At 37.5% G+C, this 11,673-nt stretch overlaps 1 protein-coding gene across 1 annotated transcript; it reads right to left on the bottom strand.

Annotated features, from left to right (window-relative positions):
• Positions 1–10,099: 10,099 nt before the first annotated feature.
• Positions 10,100–10,593, bottom strand: LOC102483788 (histone H2B subacrosomal variant). Its single transcript, XM_006168346.1, has one exon. It carries the CDS (start codon positions 10,523–10,525, stop codon positions 10,157–10,159), a length of 369 nt encoding a protein of 122 aa, XP_006168408.1. The 5' UTR covers positions 10,526–10,593; the 3' UTR covers positions 10,100–10,156.
• Between the last annotated feature and the right edge of the window lie 1,080 nt (positions 10,594–11,673).

The following is an 11,673-nucleotide window of genomic DNA, read 5'->3' as shown; positions in this document are numbered from 1 at the left end:
GAATTGGTAATTTTTGTCTTTCTTTTCATTTTTGTCAGTCTTGTTAAAGGTTTATTGCTTTTATTGTTTTTTTTTTTCCCCCAGCAAAAAAGGTTTATTGCTTTTATTGTTTTTTTTTTTTTTCCCCAGCATGACTGCTTATTTCACTGATTTTCTCTATCATTATCCTTTTTATTTTTGTTTTTATCTTTATTATTTCTCCTTTCTGGTGACTTTGAATTTATCTTGCTCTTCATTTTATAATTTTTTGAGGTAGAAACTTAATTTGAGAACTTTCCTCTTTTCTAATATGAGCATCCAAGTGCTCTAAGTTTTTTTAGCATTGCTTTAACTGCATCCCGTATATTTTGATCTGTTGTAATTTCAGTTTCACTGAAATTCTGTATTTAAAAAAAATTTGTTTGAAATTTTCTATTTAACTCATGGATTATTAAAAAGTGTGTTGCTTAATTTCCAAGTGTTTGGAAATTTCTTTCTCTCTCTCTCTTTTTTTTTTCTTTAGTTGCCAGAGAGACAGAAAAACAGAGAGAGAGAGAGAGAGAGAGAGAGAGAGAGAAAGAGGCAAAGGAAGAAAACACTTCCCATGGGTTGTGCTCATGTTGTATTCTCTTCTACATTTCTCCATCTTGTCAGAATTTTGGGCTTGCATGCCCATGTGCCAGTGTGATTTTCAAGTCAGTGATGTGGGAATTGGAACTGCAGTTATTCATGTGGGATCTGGCTCCCTTAACCACTGATCTACAGGGCCATTCCTTCTCTTTGTTGTTGATTCCTGGTTCAATTCTGTTATGGTTAGAAAACATACTCTATATTACTTTAAATTGATAAGTTATTTATTTATCTTTAAGTGTATGTATTTGAGAGAGAACAAAAGAGAAGAGAGAGAAAGAAGACATCTCCCAATGGAGCACGTCTATGCCACAATCCTTTTCCCTCTATTTTCCCATCTAGTTAGGATCTTGAGCATGCTTGCACACATGCCCTGTGTATTTTTCAAGCTGCTGGGCCAGGATCCAAACTGCAGTAAGCCATGAGGGATCTGACTCCTGATGCACATGATTTAATTCATATACTATGTGGCCAGCCCATGATTTTAATTTTTAAGAGTGCATTTAGGTTATACAGTCCAAGAGATGCTCTACCTTGGTGACTACCTCATGGACACTTGGAAAGTATTGTTGGGTGGGTTGTTTTAAATGTAAATTAGATACTGTTAGGTAAGGATATTTTATATCTTTTATGATTTTCTACCTAATGGTTTTTATCAGATACTGAGCAATCACAAGTTCTTTAGTTTTGAAGAGAGGTTTTTTATTTATTTTTATTTTTAATTATTGCTCCCTTTAAGATTTCAGCTGAATCTTTATTTCAGAGAAAAAAGTGCCTCCTACCCTTTTAGGAGTTTCTCTTTTGTTTTGAATCAATTTGTGGTCACTCTCTTTGCAGGTAACCTGAATTATTTTCTGGACTTTATTTTGCATGCAACTAACTTCCAAACTGACTTTTATTTACAGGCTATGTCTTTTCCCCCATATATTTACATAGTTTACTAATTTTTCCCCACATTGCCAAATGTCTTCAGGAATAATCAACTATCAGAAGTAAAAGAATCTGTTGGGGCCAGCAGGTGGTGTGGTGGTTAAGGCATGGGACTCCTACACGGCTGACTGAGGTTTGAGTCCCTGACCTCGTAGTTTGAAAATCACGCTGGGTGCGTGTGCATGCGTGCCCCACATCCTGAGATCAGAGTGGGGGAGAAGGGATTAAAACGTGGCCATCCCCCCAGGGGGATGATTTCTCACTTTCCTTTTCACTGTCTCTCTCTGGCAAGTGCATGCTGTTAACATGTGATTTGTGGCAAAGCACAAAGTTGTGATAAGAAATCATCTTGAGGGCTGGCAGGTGGCATGGTAGTTAAGGTGCTGGATTCCCATATGGCTGACCACAGTTTGAGTCCTGGACCCGTAGGCTTGTTTTCCTACTTTCTCTTTTTCTCTCTCTGTCTCTCTCAAATTAAACAAATAATAATGATGATAATAAATAAAATAAAATAATTCTTAAAAAAAAGAAATGATCTTGAATATTAAAATTTCATGGTGTCCTCTTCTAAGCTGTAAGCAAGTATCAATTATCTGCCCAAAGTCATTCAAGTTTTGCCGGAAACACTGCAGTCTAAGCACTCTTGTGATATTCTTCAGATGGCACCATTTAAAACAGCCTCTTATATACTGTCTAGATGTTTTACATGGAAGTGCTGAATAAACTGTTCCTAATGCCTTGGCTCCATCCACAAAGTCTCTTGGGCCAGAGCCCTGAGAATCCCTCATTGACTGTTTCATTGTCACTGCATATGCTACACTTATCTGCCTGTGGATTCTGCCTTTCTTCCTCATCTCCACTGTCATTAACTTGGTTCAGGCCCTTGTTAAATATTTCCTTTTTGTAATTCCAGTAGTAAGCTGGCCTCACTTTGTCTTAGTTTATCCTGCAGGTTACTGTTGTTGGAATAATCTCTCTAAATATAAATGAAAGTGCATCTTTCTTTTTTATTTTTAAATTATTTAATTAACTTTATTTATTCAATTTTTTATTTTAATTTTACCAGACAGAGACACAGAGGGAGAGAGAGAGGGAAAGTGAGAAAGCAAGTCACCAGGTGTGACACTAGAACTGTGGTTGGCCATGTGTAAGTGTCCAGCACCTTAACCACCACGCCACCTGTTGGCCCTTAAAAGCATACCTTCTTCTTGTTCAATGTCCTTACATAGGTCTTCCCATAAATATTTGGATAAAATTCAAACTATAAGTCAGCCCACAGATTTTTAATCTAGATCTCACCTAATTTTCACTTTTTCTCCTGTGCTTCTAAGTAGGCATTTGATTTGCAATAACCTTAAGTTTATATTATTTAATGCCCCATGCTTTTGTAAATATTATTCCTTTTGCCTGATGTGCATTTTCTAATCATCCTTCAAGACATGGGTCAGGTGTCATACACTCTGAAATTCATTTCCCATCTACTTTAGGTGCCCCTCTCACCCTGCCATGCTCCAGAGTATCTTCTACATGTCTCTCTGGAGGAGCTGTGGTATTTGCATTGTGGTTTAAATTGTGAGCTGTGGAGCCAGAATATATGGGTTTAAATCACATTTTTTTTTTTTTAAATCACCAGCTATGTGATCTCTGGTAAGTTTCTTAGTTTTTTAAAATGCCTCTGTTCCCCCTGTTGGAAATCGATAACATTACCTGTTTCATATGGTTGTCTTGGGTTTTATAGTAAGGCAGCATATCTGAAGTACTTAGAATAATGCCTAATAGGACTAGCAGTTGGCATAATGGCTATGTCGCTAGACTCCCATGTAGTCGACCGTGGTTCGAGTTCTGGACCCGGTGGCTTAAACTCACGCTGGGCATGTGTGCATGCGTGCCCATGATCCTGAGAGGAGAATGGAGGAGAAAGGATTGTGGCGTGGCCAACCCCCCTGGGTGTTGATTTCTTGTTTTCTGTCTCTCTTTCTCTCTCTGTCTTTCTGGTGAGTGCACGCGCACTATAGCAAAAACATCTCAAAAAAAAAAAAAAAAAGAATAATGCCTAAGTCAGTGTGAACACTTGGTGCACATTAGCCATTTATTCATCAGAGGGCATGTGCACTCTCCAGAGAGACAGAGAGGGAGACTGCACCCTCAATGGGGTGTGGTCACACAGAAATCTCATCCCGTTCACTTCTCTGTCTTATCAGAATTTGGGGCACACACATGGACATAGCATGTTTTTCAAGTTGCCTGGTTTAGGATTTGAACCATTGGCCATGTGGGAATTGGCTCCTTTAACCACTAGGTCATAATACTGGTCCTGTAGTAATTTTATTTTCAGCTTGTTTCATGAAAAATCTATGTATTTATTTATTATTATTTTTTTGGCTATAGTGCACATGTGCTTGCCAGAAGTGAGACATCACCCTCCCAGGGGAGATGGCCCACAGGATCTGGGACTCGAACCACGGTCGACTACATGAGAGTCCAGCCACACAGCCATTACACTAACTGCTGGTCCCAAGGGACATTTCTTAAACTTAGAGGAGAATCTCTTCAATTTGCTAGAATTTTATTGTTTGGGTAATTTGCATTACAAAGTCAGCACCATTATTTCTTATTGGTGTATGATATCGTTTTTAAACTATATGACACTAGCTTCAAATTGTCACAAAAGCCACAAGCTGTTTGTTTAGTTGCAATTTCTGTTTTACTGTCTCCTTTGAATCTCTCATTTATTTTTATATTTTAAATGTTTCAAAATCATGCCATGTGTCCAATAGACTAATATTAAGTAAGCTTTTTCTATCTGTATTATGTATCACTGAGAAAGGGATGCTAAATGGCATGAGATTTCATTTTACAGCAACATCATCTGGCAAATGCACAAGACATGCATCATCTATTTTTATATTAATATATTTTTATTTAATAAGTGTGTAATCATCTCAAGACTAACTGCATTGTATAGCAGTCAATAATCTTCTGGATGTCTATATTAGAATTAGGTTTGACTATGAATGATAGAAACTCAAAACAATGGTGGCTTAAACAAGTTAAAATTTTATCTCTTTCTTATATAAACATAGACAATCCTACACTGGAGAACAGTTTAATCATCAGAAATCAAGACATTTCCATGTTGCTGCTCTGCCATTCTTTTCTTTACTTTTTTCTTTTCTCTCGCTCCTTTTTCTTTCTTTCTGCTCTATTTTCTAATTGCTATAGAGTGTGTACACTTGCCAGACACAGAGAGAGAGAGAGACAGAGAGAGAGAGAGAGAGACAGAGAGAGGCAGAAAGCACCTCTCAATGAAGTGTGGTCATGATGCAATACTTTTTCCTTCATTTTTACATCTCATCAAGATTTTGGGAACCCTCATATATGAGCCTGTCATGTTTTTCAAGCTGCTGAGGTTAGGATTTGAGTCACAGTTGACTTGACCATGTGGAATCTGGCTTCCTTAACCACTGAGCTGTGGGATCAGCCCTTCTACTATTCTTATATTCAAGTTTTAACTCCTGATTTAGGATGGTCGCTCTAGCTCCAACCTTTAGTCCAGCTAGTATGCTACTTAAAGAAATTTCCTGGAAGTTGTATATACCTTCCCATTCATCAGAGCTGGGTCATAGGGACTCATTTAGCTTGAAAGAAGACTTGAAAATCTAGTCTTTGTCCTGGATGCTCATGTGCTCAGCTAAAACTTGGGGGCCTTATTTCTGAAGAAAGGATCAGTGTATATTAAAAGACCAACAGCTATTTTGTCTTTGTCACTTAACTGTCTCAGGTTACTAAGGTCCAGGACTAAAAAAAATAGTTGATAAAATGACTCTATGGGGCCAGTGTAGTGCTTAAGGTACATAACTGACTGCAGTTTGAATCCTGTTCACAGAATCCTGGATTCTGGATCCTGGCTTGAAATTCACACCTGGTGTGTTTGCATGTATGCCCAAAATCCCGAGGAGAATGGAGGAGAAGGGACTGTGGCATGACCATACTGCCCCGGAGGGTGATGTCTTGTTTCTCTCTGTCTCTCTGGTGAGCATACACACCCTATAGCAAAAATCTCTCTTTTAAAAAAAAATGGTATGGGGGACCAGCAGTTAGCGTAATGGCTATGTCACTGGACTCCCACATAGTTGACCGTGGTTGGAGTCCCGGACCCGGCGGCTTAAACTCACGCCAGGCGCATGTGCGTGCATGCCCAAGATCCCGAGAGGAGAATGGAGGAAAAGGGATTGCGGTGTGGCCATCCCCCCTGGGGGGTGATTTCTTGCTTTCTATCTCTCTGTCTCTCTCTGTCTGTCTGGAGAGCACACGCACCCTATAGCAAAAACCTCTCCAAAAAAAAAAAAAGGTTTGGGACCAGCAGTTAGCATAATGGCTATGTCGCTGGGCTCCCACATAGTCGACCCTGGTTCGAGTCCTGGACCCAGCAGCTTAAACTCACGTCGGGCGCTGTGTGTGAATATATGTGCCCAAGATCCCAAGAGGAGAATGGAGGAGAAGGGATTGCGGCATGGCCATCCCCCCTGGGGGGTGATTTCTTGCTTTCTGTCTCTCTGTCTCTCTGTCTTTCTGGCAAGCGCACACGCTCTGTAGCAAAAACCTCTCCAAAAAAAAAAAAATGGTTTTATGTATGTCAAAAATATGCATTGAGATAATTTTGACTCTTTCTGAAGAGTGTTAGCTAGTGTGAGTATTAAAAAATTTTAGAAGCTGTTGATTTCATGAACTGACTCCAAGATCATCAAAAATTATTAATCTTGTTATATTTTTTTAAATAAAAAAGTAATACAAGAATTAACTGGCACATGACATCAAAGGCCCAGGTGACCAAAGACAAAAACAGACAATTGGACACTGTCAAAATTAAAAACTTGTGTATATCAAAGAATGATATTGACAGAGTGAAAAGACAACTCGAAGAATGGGAGAAAAACATTTGCATATCATTTCTGAGAAGGATTTGATATCAAAAGTTAATGAATAACTATAATTCAACAACAGAAAACCAAACAACTCAAATTAAAAAATGGGAAAAGGACATAGAGTAGACATTTCTTTAAAGAAAATATACAAGTAGCCAATAGCACATGAAAAAATGGTTGACATAATTAATCATTAAAGAAATGCTAATAAAAAGACACAGGAGATAGCACTTTATACCCATTAAGATGGCTATGGTAAACAAACAGTAAATAAGGGTTGGCAAGGAAATGGAGCAACTGGAACCTTTGTACATAGTTGCTGGGAATGTAGAATAGTACAACTGCTTTGGAAAATGGTATGGTAGTTTCTCAAAAACATCAAAATAGAATCACTATATGATCCAACAATTTCACTTTTGAGTATATACCCAAAAGAATTGAAATCAGATCCCCGAACAGATATTTGTACACCTGCTATAGCTTGAATATGCTCCCCCTCCACCCAATTTCATGTGTTGAGTCACTGTAATGGGATTAAGAGGGTGAAGACTTGTATGATTTCACTTACATGAGGTAACTAGAGTAGTTAAATTTAGAGACAACAAAGTAGAATGGTGATTGCTAGGGGCTGGGGAAAGGGAGTGATGGGGAGTTACTGTTTATGGGTGTGATTTTAGTTTGAGAAATGAGAAAGTTCTAGAGATGGACAGTGGTAATGGTTGCACAGTAATGTGAATGTACTTAATTCCACTGAATATACACTTAAATATCATTAAAATGGTAAATTTTTGTTACATTATATTAACACAATACAAACTGGTTAAAATGTTCTTTTTTAATGCACCCACATTTATATAATTAGATTTAAACCAATTCTAGAGATTTTTCCCAATAACTTGATGCTATTTTGAAATTTTTATATTTTTAAAATGCTTGAAAACATACGGAAAAGAGAATAATATGTAGAGACTTCTCTATCTAGTTACCTTAACCCATGTTAACAATGCAACTTATAGTATAATTTTTAATGAATTATTAGCCTATTGCCCCAATTTTATTGTAACTGTCTCCCTCCTTTCTGAGATTTTAGTACCGTCTTTATTCCAATGATTTGACAAGACAACTATAAGCTTTTCATAATTGCAAATTGAAATGAACTGGTAAAGCTTTGGAAAACCTGCTTTATAACATAGTCTACACAAGTAGCAGAATTGTGTAGACGAAGGTTTGGCAAACATTTTCAGTTAGTAGCCAGATAGTAAATATTTTAGACTTGGTGGGCCATGTTAAGCCTATTAAATATTCTTCCTTCCTTCCTTCTTCCTTTCCTTTCCTTTCTTTTTTTTTTCATGCCTTTAAAAATATAAAGCTTGTGTGGCCATATAAAAATGGGCTGTAATTTGTGTGTGCATGTGTGTGTGTGTGTGTGCACGCGCGCATGCCAGATTTGGCCCACAGACTATAATTTGCTGACTGATTCCTGGTATATTTCTTGTGAGGTCTTTCTGTTACTAAGCCATAGCTAAGAGGTATATGTGAACATCTAATTAAGATTAGCCAATCTGTAGGGTGGTCCACAACCTCTGTCTAGGTATGACTCACATAGAGTGAATGGAACCTGATGGGTCTATTTCCTGAAACTCTGACAAGAAAACATTTAGAAGTAATCAGTCTTAGGAGAAACAGAGAGTGGGTCCTAAGTCAGAGACTTAGGAGTGGCTTTCCCCTATACTGGCCTTGATTTCAGTCCCAGTCTGTATATACCATAGGTCACTTTTCCTTGAAGTGCCAGAAGAACTTGAATCATTCTCATGTCCTACAAATGTAAATAAATACAAACATTTTGGAGATAGTCTGACCGTATCTAGTAAAGTTGAATATGGGCATGCCAATGATCTTGTGATTTTAACTCTTAGCTATTTTTCCTAGGGAATTATTGTGCATATGTAGAAAAAAATATGTACAGGAATATTCAGTATGTAGTGGTGTCTTGACAGCAAACTCTGTTAACTTTGTCAGATCTTATCTTTGTCACTTACATAGCTATGTGACCTCAGACAAGTTACTTAGTTCTCTGTACCTCATTTTGCTCAACTGTGGGATAAAAGTAATTATCTAGCTGTCATAAAGTGTCATGGGAATTAAATAAGTTAATATACATAAGGTGCTGGGCACATACCAAATACTATGTGTTTTTATCAAATAATGGTAGAAAACTGAAAAGAACCCAAACTTTCAACAGATGATGAATAAATAAACTGTATTGTATTCTTATATGGAATCCTATATAGGAGTGAAAAGAATGAACTAGAGCTATATATATCAACAGGTATAAATCTTAAAAACATAATGTTAAGAGAAAAATGCAGGCACAGAACAACATATGATACCTTTATTGTAACATAAGCAAAATCATCCCCATTATTTAGAGACACATTCATAGGTAGCAAAAGTACAAGGAAAAGCAAAGGAATGGAAAAGAAACAAAACTTAGGATAGGGTAGACAGGATAACTTTTGTAAAACTTAAAGTTTGTAAGTTGGGCGGTAGGTTGTGCTTATGCTTTAAATAGAGAACAGTTAACCTCAGTGAACAAAATCTTGAAGATAAAATTTACATGGACATGAATTAATCTAGTTGAAATTCAGGAAAGAAGGATTAAAGCAAAAAAGGAAACATTTAACATGCTCTAAAAGGAATTAAGGGAGGGCCAGCAGATAGCATAGAGGTTTGGATGCTGGATCACACTTGGCCAACTGTATGGTTCAAGTCCAGACCTGGTGGCTTGAAAATCAAGGAGGACACTTGTGCATGCATGCTCAAAATCTTGAGAGGTGACTGCAAGAGAAGGGATTGCAGTGTGGCCATCTCCCTTGGGGGTGATTTCTTAATTTCTCTCTTTCTCTCTGTCTGGTGATTACACATATCTTATAGCAAAACCTGAAAAATAAAATTAAAAAACTAAATTGGTTGAATAAATTTTGCACTAGAAAAATTTTTATGACAATTTATCAGTGTTGGTATGCTTTTTTTTTTTTCTGCTGGAGCATGTGTGTGCTTGCCAGAGAGAGACGAAGAGACAGAAAGACAGCAGAGAGGGAAAGGAGAAAGCATCTCCTTATGGGGAATGGTCATGCCACAATCTCTTCTACATTTCTCTTACCTTTAGGGATTTGGGGCATACAAAAACATGTGTCCGGCATGTTTCTCAAGCTGTTAGGTCTGGAACTCGAACCATGAATTTCACCATGTAGGATCTAACTGCCTTAACCTCCAGGCCATGGAGCTGGCCTTAATAGTATACTTCTCAGTAAAATTTTTGCCTTTTAAAATTCTAAGTCAGTGTGCCCTGGTGGTCAAAATAGCTGAATCAAATCTGGTATAGTTAATAATACCTTAATGATACCATAAGCACTCAGTTTGTACAATAAGCATTACACAACCACAGGAAAAACAAGGTTTCTGACAAGAATCAGAGAAGGGAGCAGGTGTCAGAAAAACCTAAAGAATCAAATGGTTAAAATATAAAATGCCAAGAAAATTATCCATCTTTAGATATAAGAAAAATAGGAAAATACTAGGAGATACTACTAAGTTATGAGGAAAGAAGAATGAATTAAACCTTGAGTCAATCACTTGGTAGTAGGTTTTATTTACTTTCCCCAGGCTTCAATTAAGCTGGTACGTGGAGTTTAGGAGTGGACATATCTGTGGACTGCTTCACGTCCAAAAACCACCGCATACCTGGCTAATTTCCCAGGTAACAGCATATACACAGCCTTCTGGATATCTTCAGTGGTGAGGGTACAACGTTTTCTGAAATACATCAGCTTGCAGGCTTCCATAGCAATGCGCTCAAAGATGTCATTGATGATGGTGTTCATGATGTCCAAAGTACGAGATGATATGCCCCTCTGGGGAACCACTTCCTTCAGGACCCTGTTTACGTAGAGTGAATAATTTCTATGGCCAAATTTGATGCTTGAATGTGACTTCTTTTTGGAGACTGAGCTTAGATGTCTTCTGGAGCGGTTGTTCTTTTTGATGATGGATCTGGCCATTGTAGATGTTGCTCCCCTTATCGGTTATGAATGGAGAGGAGAAGGGCCTAAGACTGGGGGGGTGCTCTCCTATTTATAGTGACATGTCACAGTCAGAATGCTGGAGCTTCTTTCTGATTGGAGGTTACTTTTTCTATGTCACAATCAACTAGCAATGGCACTGATTTGTTAAGGGTGGGTCTTGTTATTGGCCAACCTGAAGCTTTCTTAAGAAGATAAAGAGTGCTGCAGAAGGATTGAGGCTGACTTCAGGGTGGAAAAGGAGTGCTCATTTTCTGTTTCTTAGCAATTTTGAAGCACACTATACAATTTTCTTAGAATTGAACAAAATCTCATTAAATTGGGGGTTGGTGGAAGGAAAGTAAAGAAAAAGATGCTTATAAGCCTTTTATGGAGGTCACTGTGTTTGTAAAATCATTCATAAATTCATTTTATAAGTAAAGGAACAGTTAAAGCATTAAAATCTCAAAATGATTATTTTATAATAAAATAACTATGTTAAAGTAAATCCATAAATAAGAGATAATTTGGTTTTAAACATTATGAACTTTAAATATGGAGCATAAATTTCTTTAGACCCTTACTCCCCAGGAGCAAGTATGTACAACTGAAAAATGCAATATAAGTTCCCTGTTTTATTGTTTTTATTACAGTGTATGAACTGTGTTCATTAACCTTTTACAGTGATACTGTTATTGTTCTTTCAACTTACACAAATTTTATCATATGGTCTGCTCTTTTTATTATTATTATTTTTTAATTTGTCAGAGGGTGTGTGTACTCTCCAGAATGAGAGAGAGAGAGAGAGAGAGAGAGAGAGAGAGAGAGAGAGAGAGAGAGAAATTGCCCTTCATCATTCTTGGTCACACTGCAGTCCTTTCTTCTCTGTCTCTTCCTCCTTTTTTGGACTTTAGGTATGCATGCACATATGCCTGGCATGCTTTTCAAGCTGCTGGGCCTTGGACTTGAACCACACAGTTGGTTACGTGGGTTCTAGCCACCTTAACCATCAGGCCATGGGCTGGCCCTCATTAACCAAAAGATACTTGTAGGGTCATTCTTGCCTATATGTCATGTTGATGTTCATGCTTTAAAAAACAAACAAAAAAAAACTTCTTTTCCTTTCTAAATCAAATGTATCCCTGAGT

Source organism: Tupaia chinensis, unplaced genomic scaffold, assembly GCF_000334495.1.
Source record: "Tupaia chinensis unplaced genomic scaffold, TupChi_1.0 Scaffold145717_1, whole genome shotgun sequence".
In the NCBI taxonomy this organism is placed as follows: Eukaryota; Metazoa; Chordata; class Mammalia; order Scandentia; family Tupaiidae; genus Tupaia; species Tupaia belangeri.
Note: the sequence above shows the minus strand (reverse complement) of the source record. Positions and strands in the feature narration are given on the sequence as shown.

What these genes read in the sequence shown, in the direction of transcription:
- LOC102483788 (XM_006168346.1), bottom strand. Translation starts at nt 10,525, where the DNA reads ATGGCCAGATCCATCATCAAAAAGAACAACCGCTCCAGAAGACATCTA.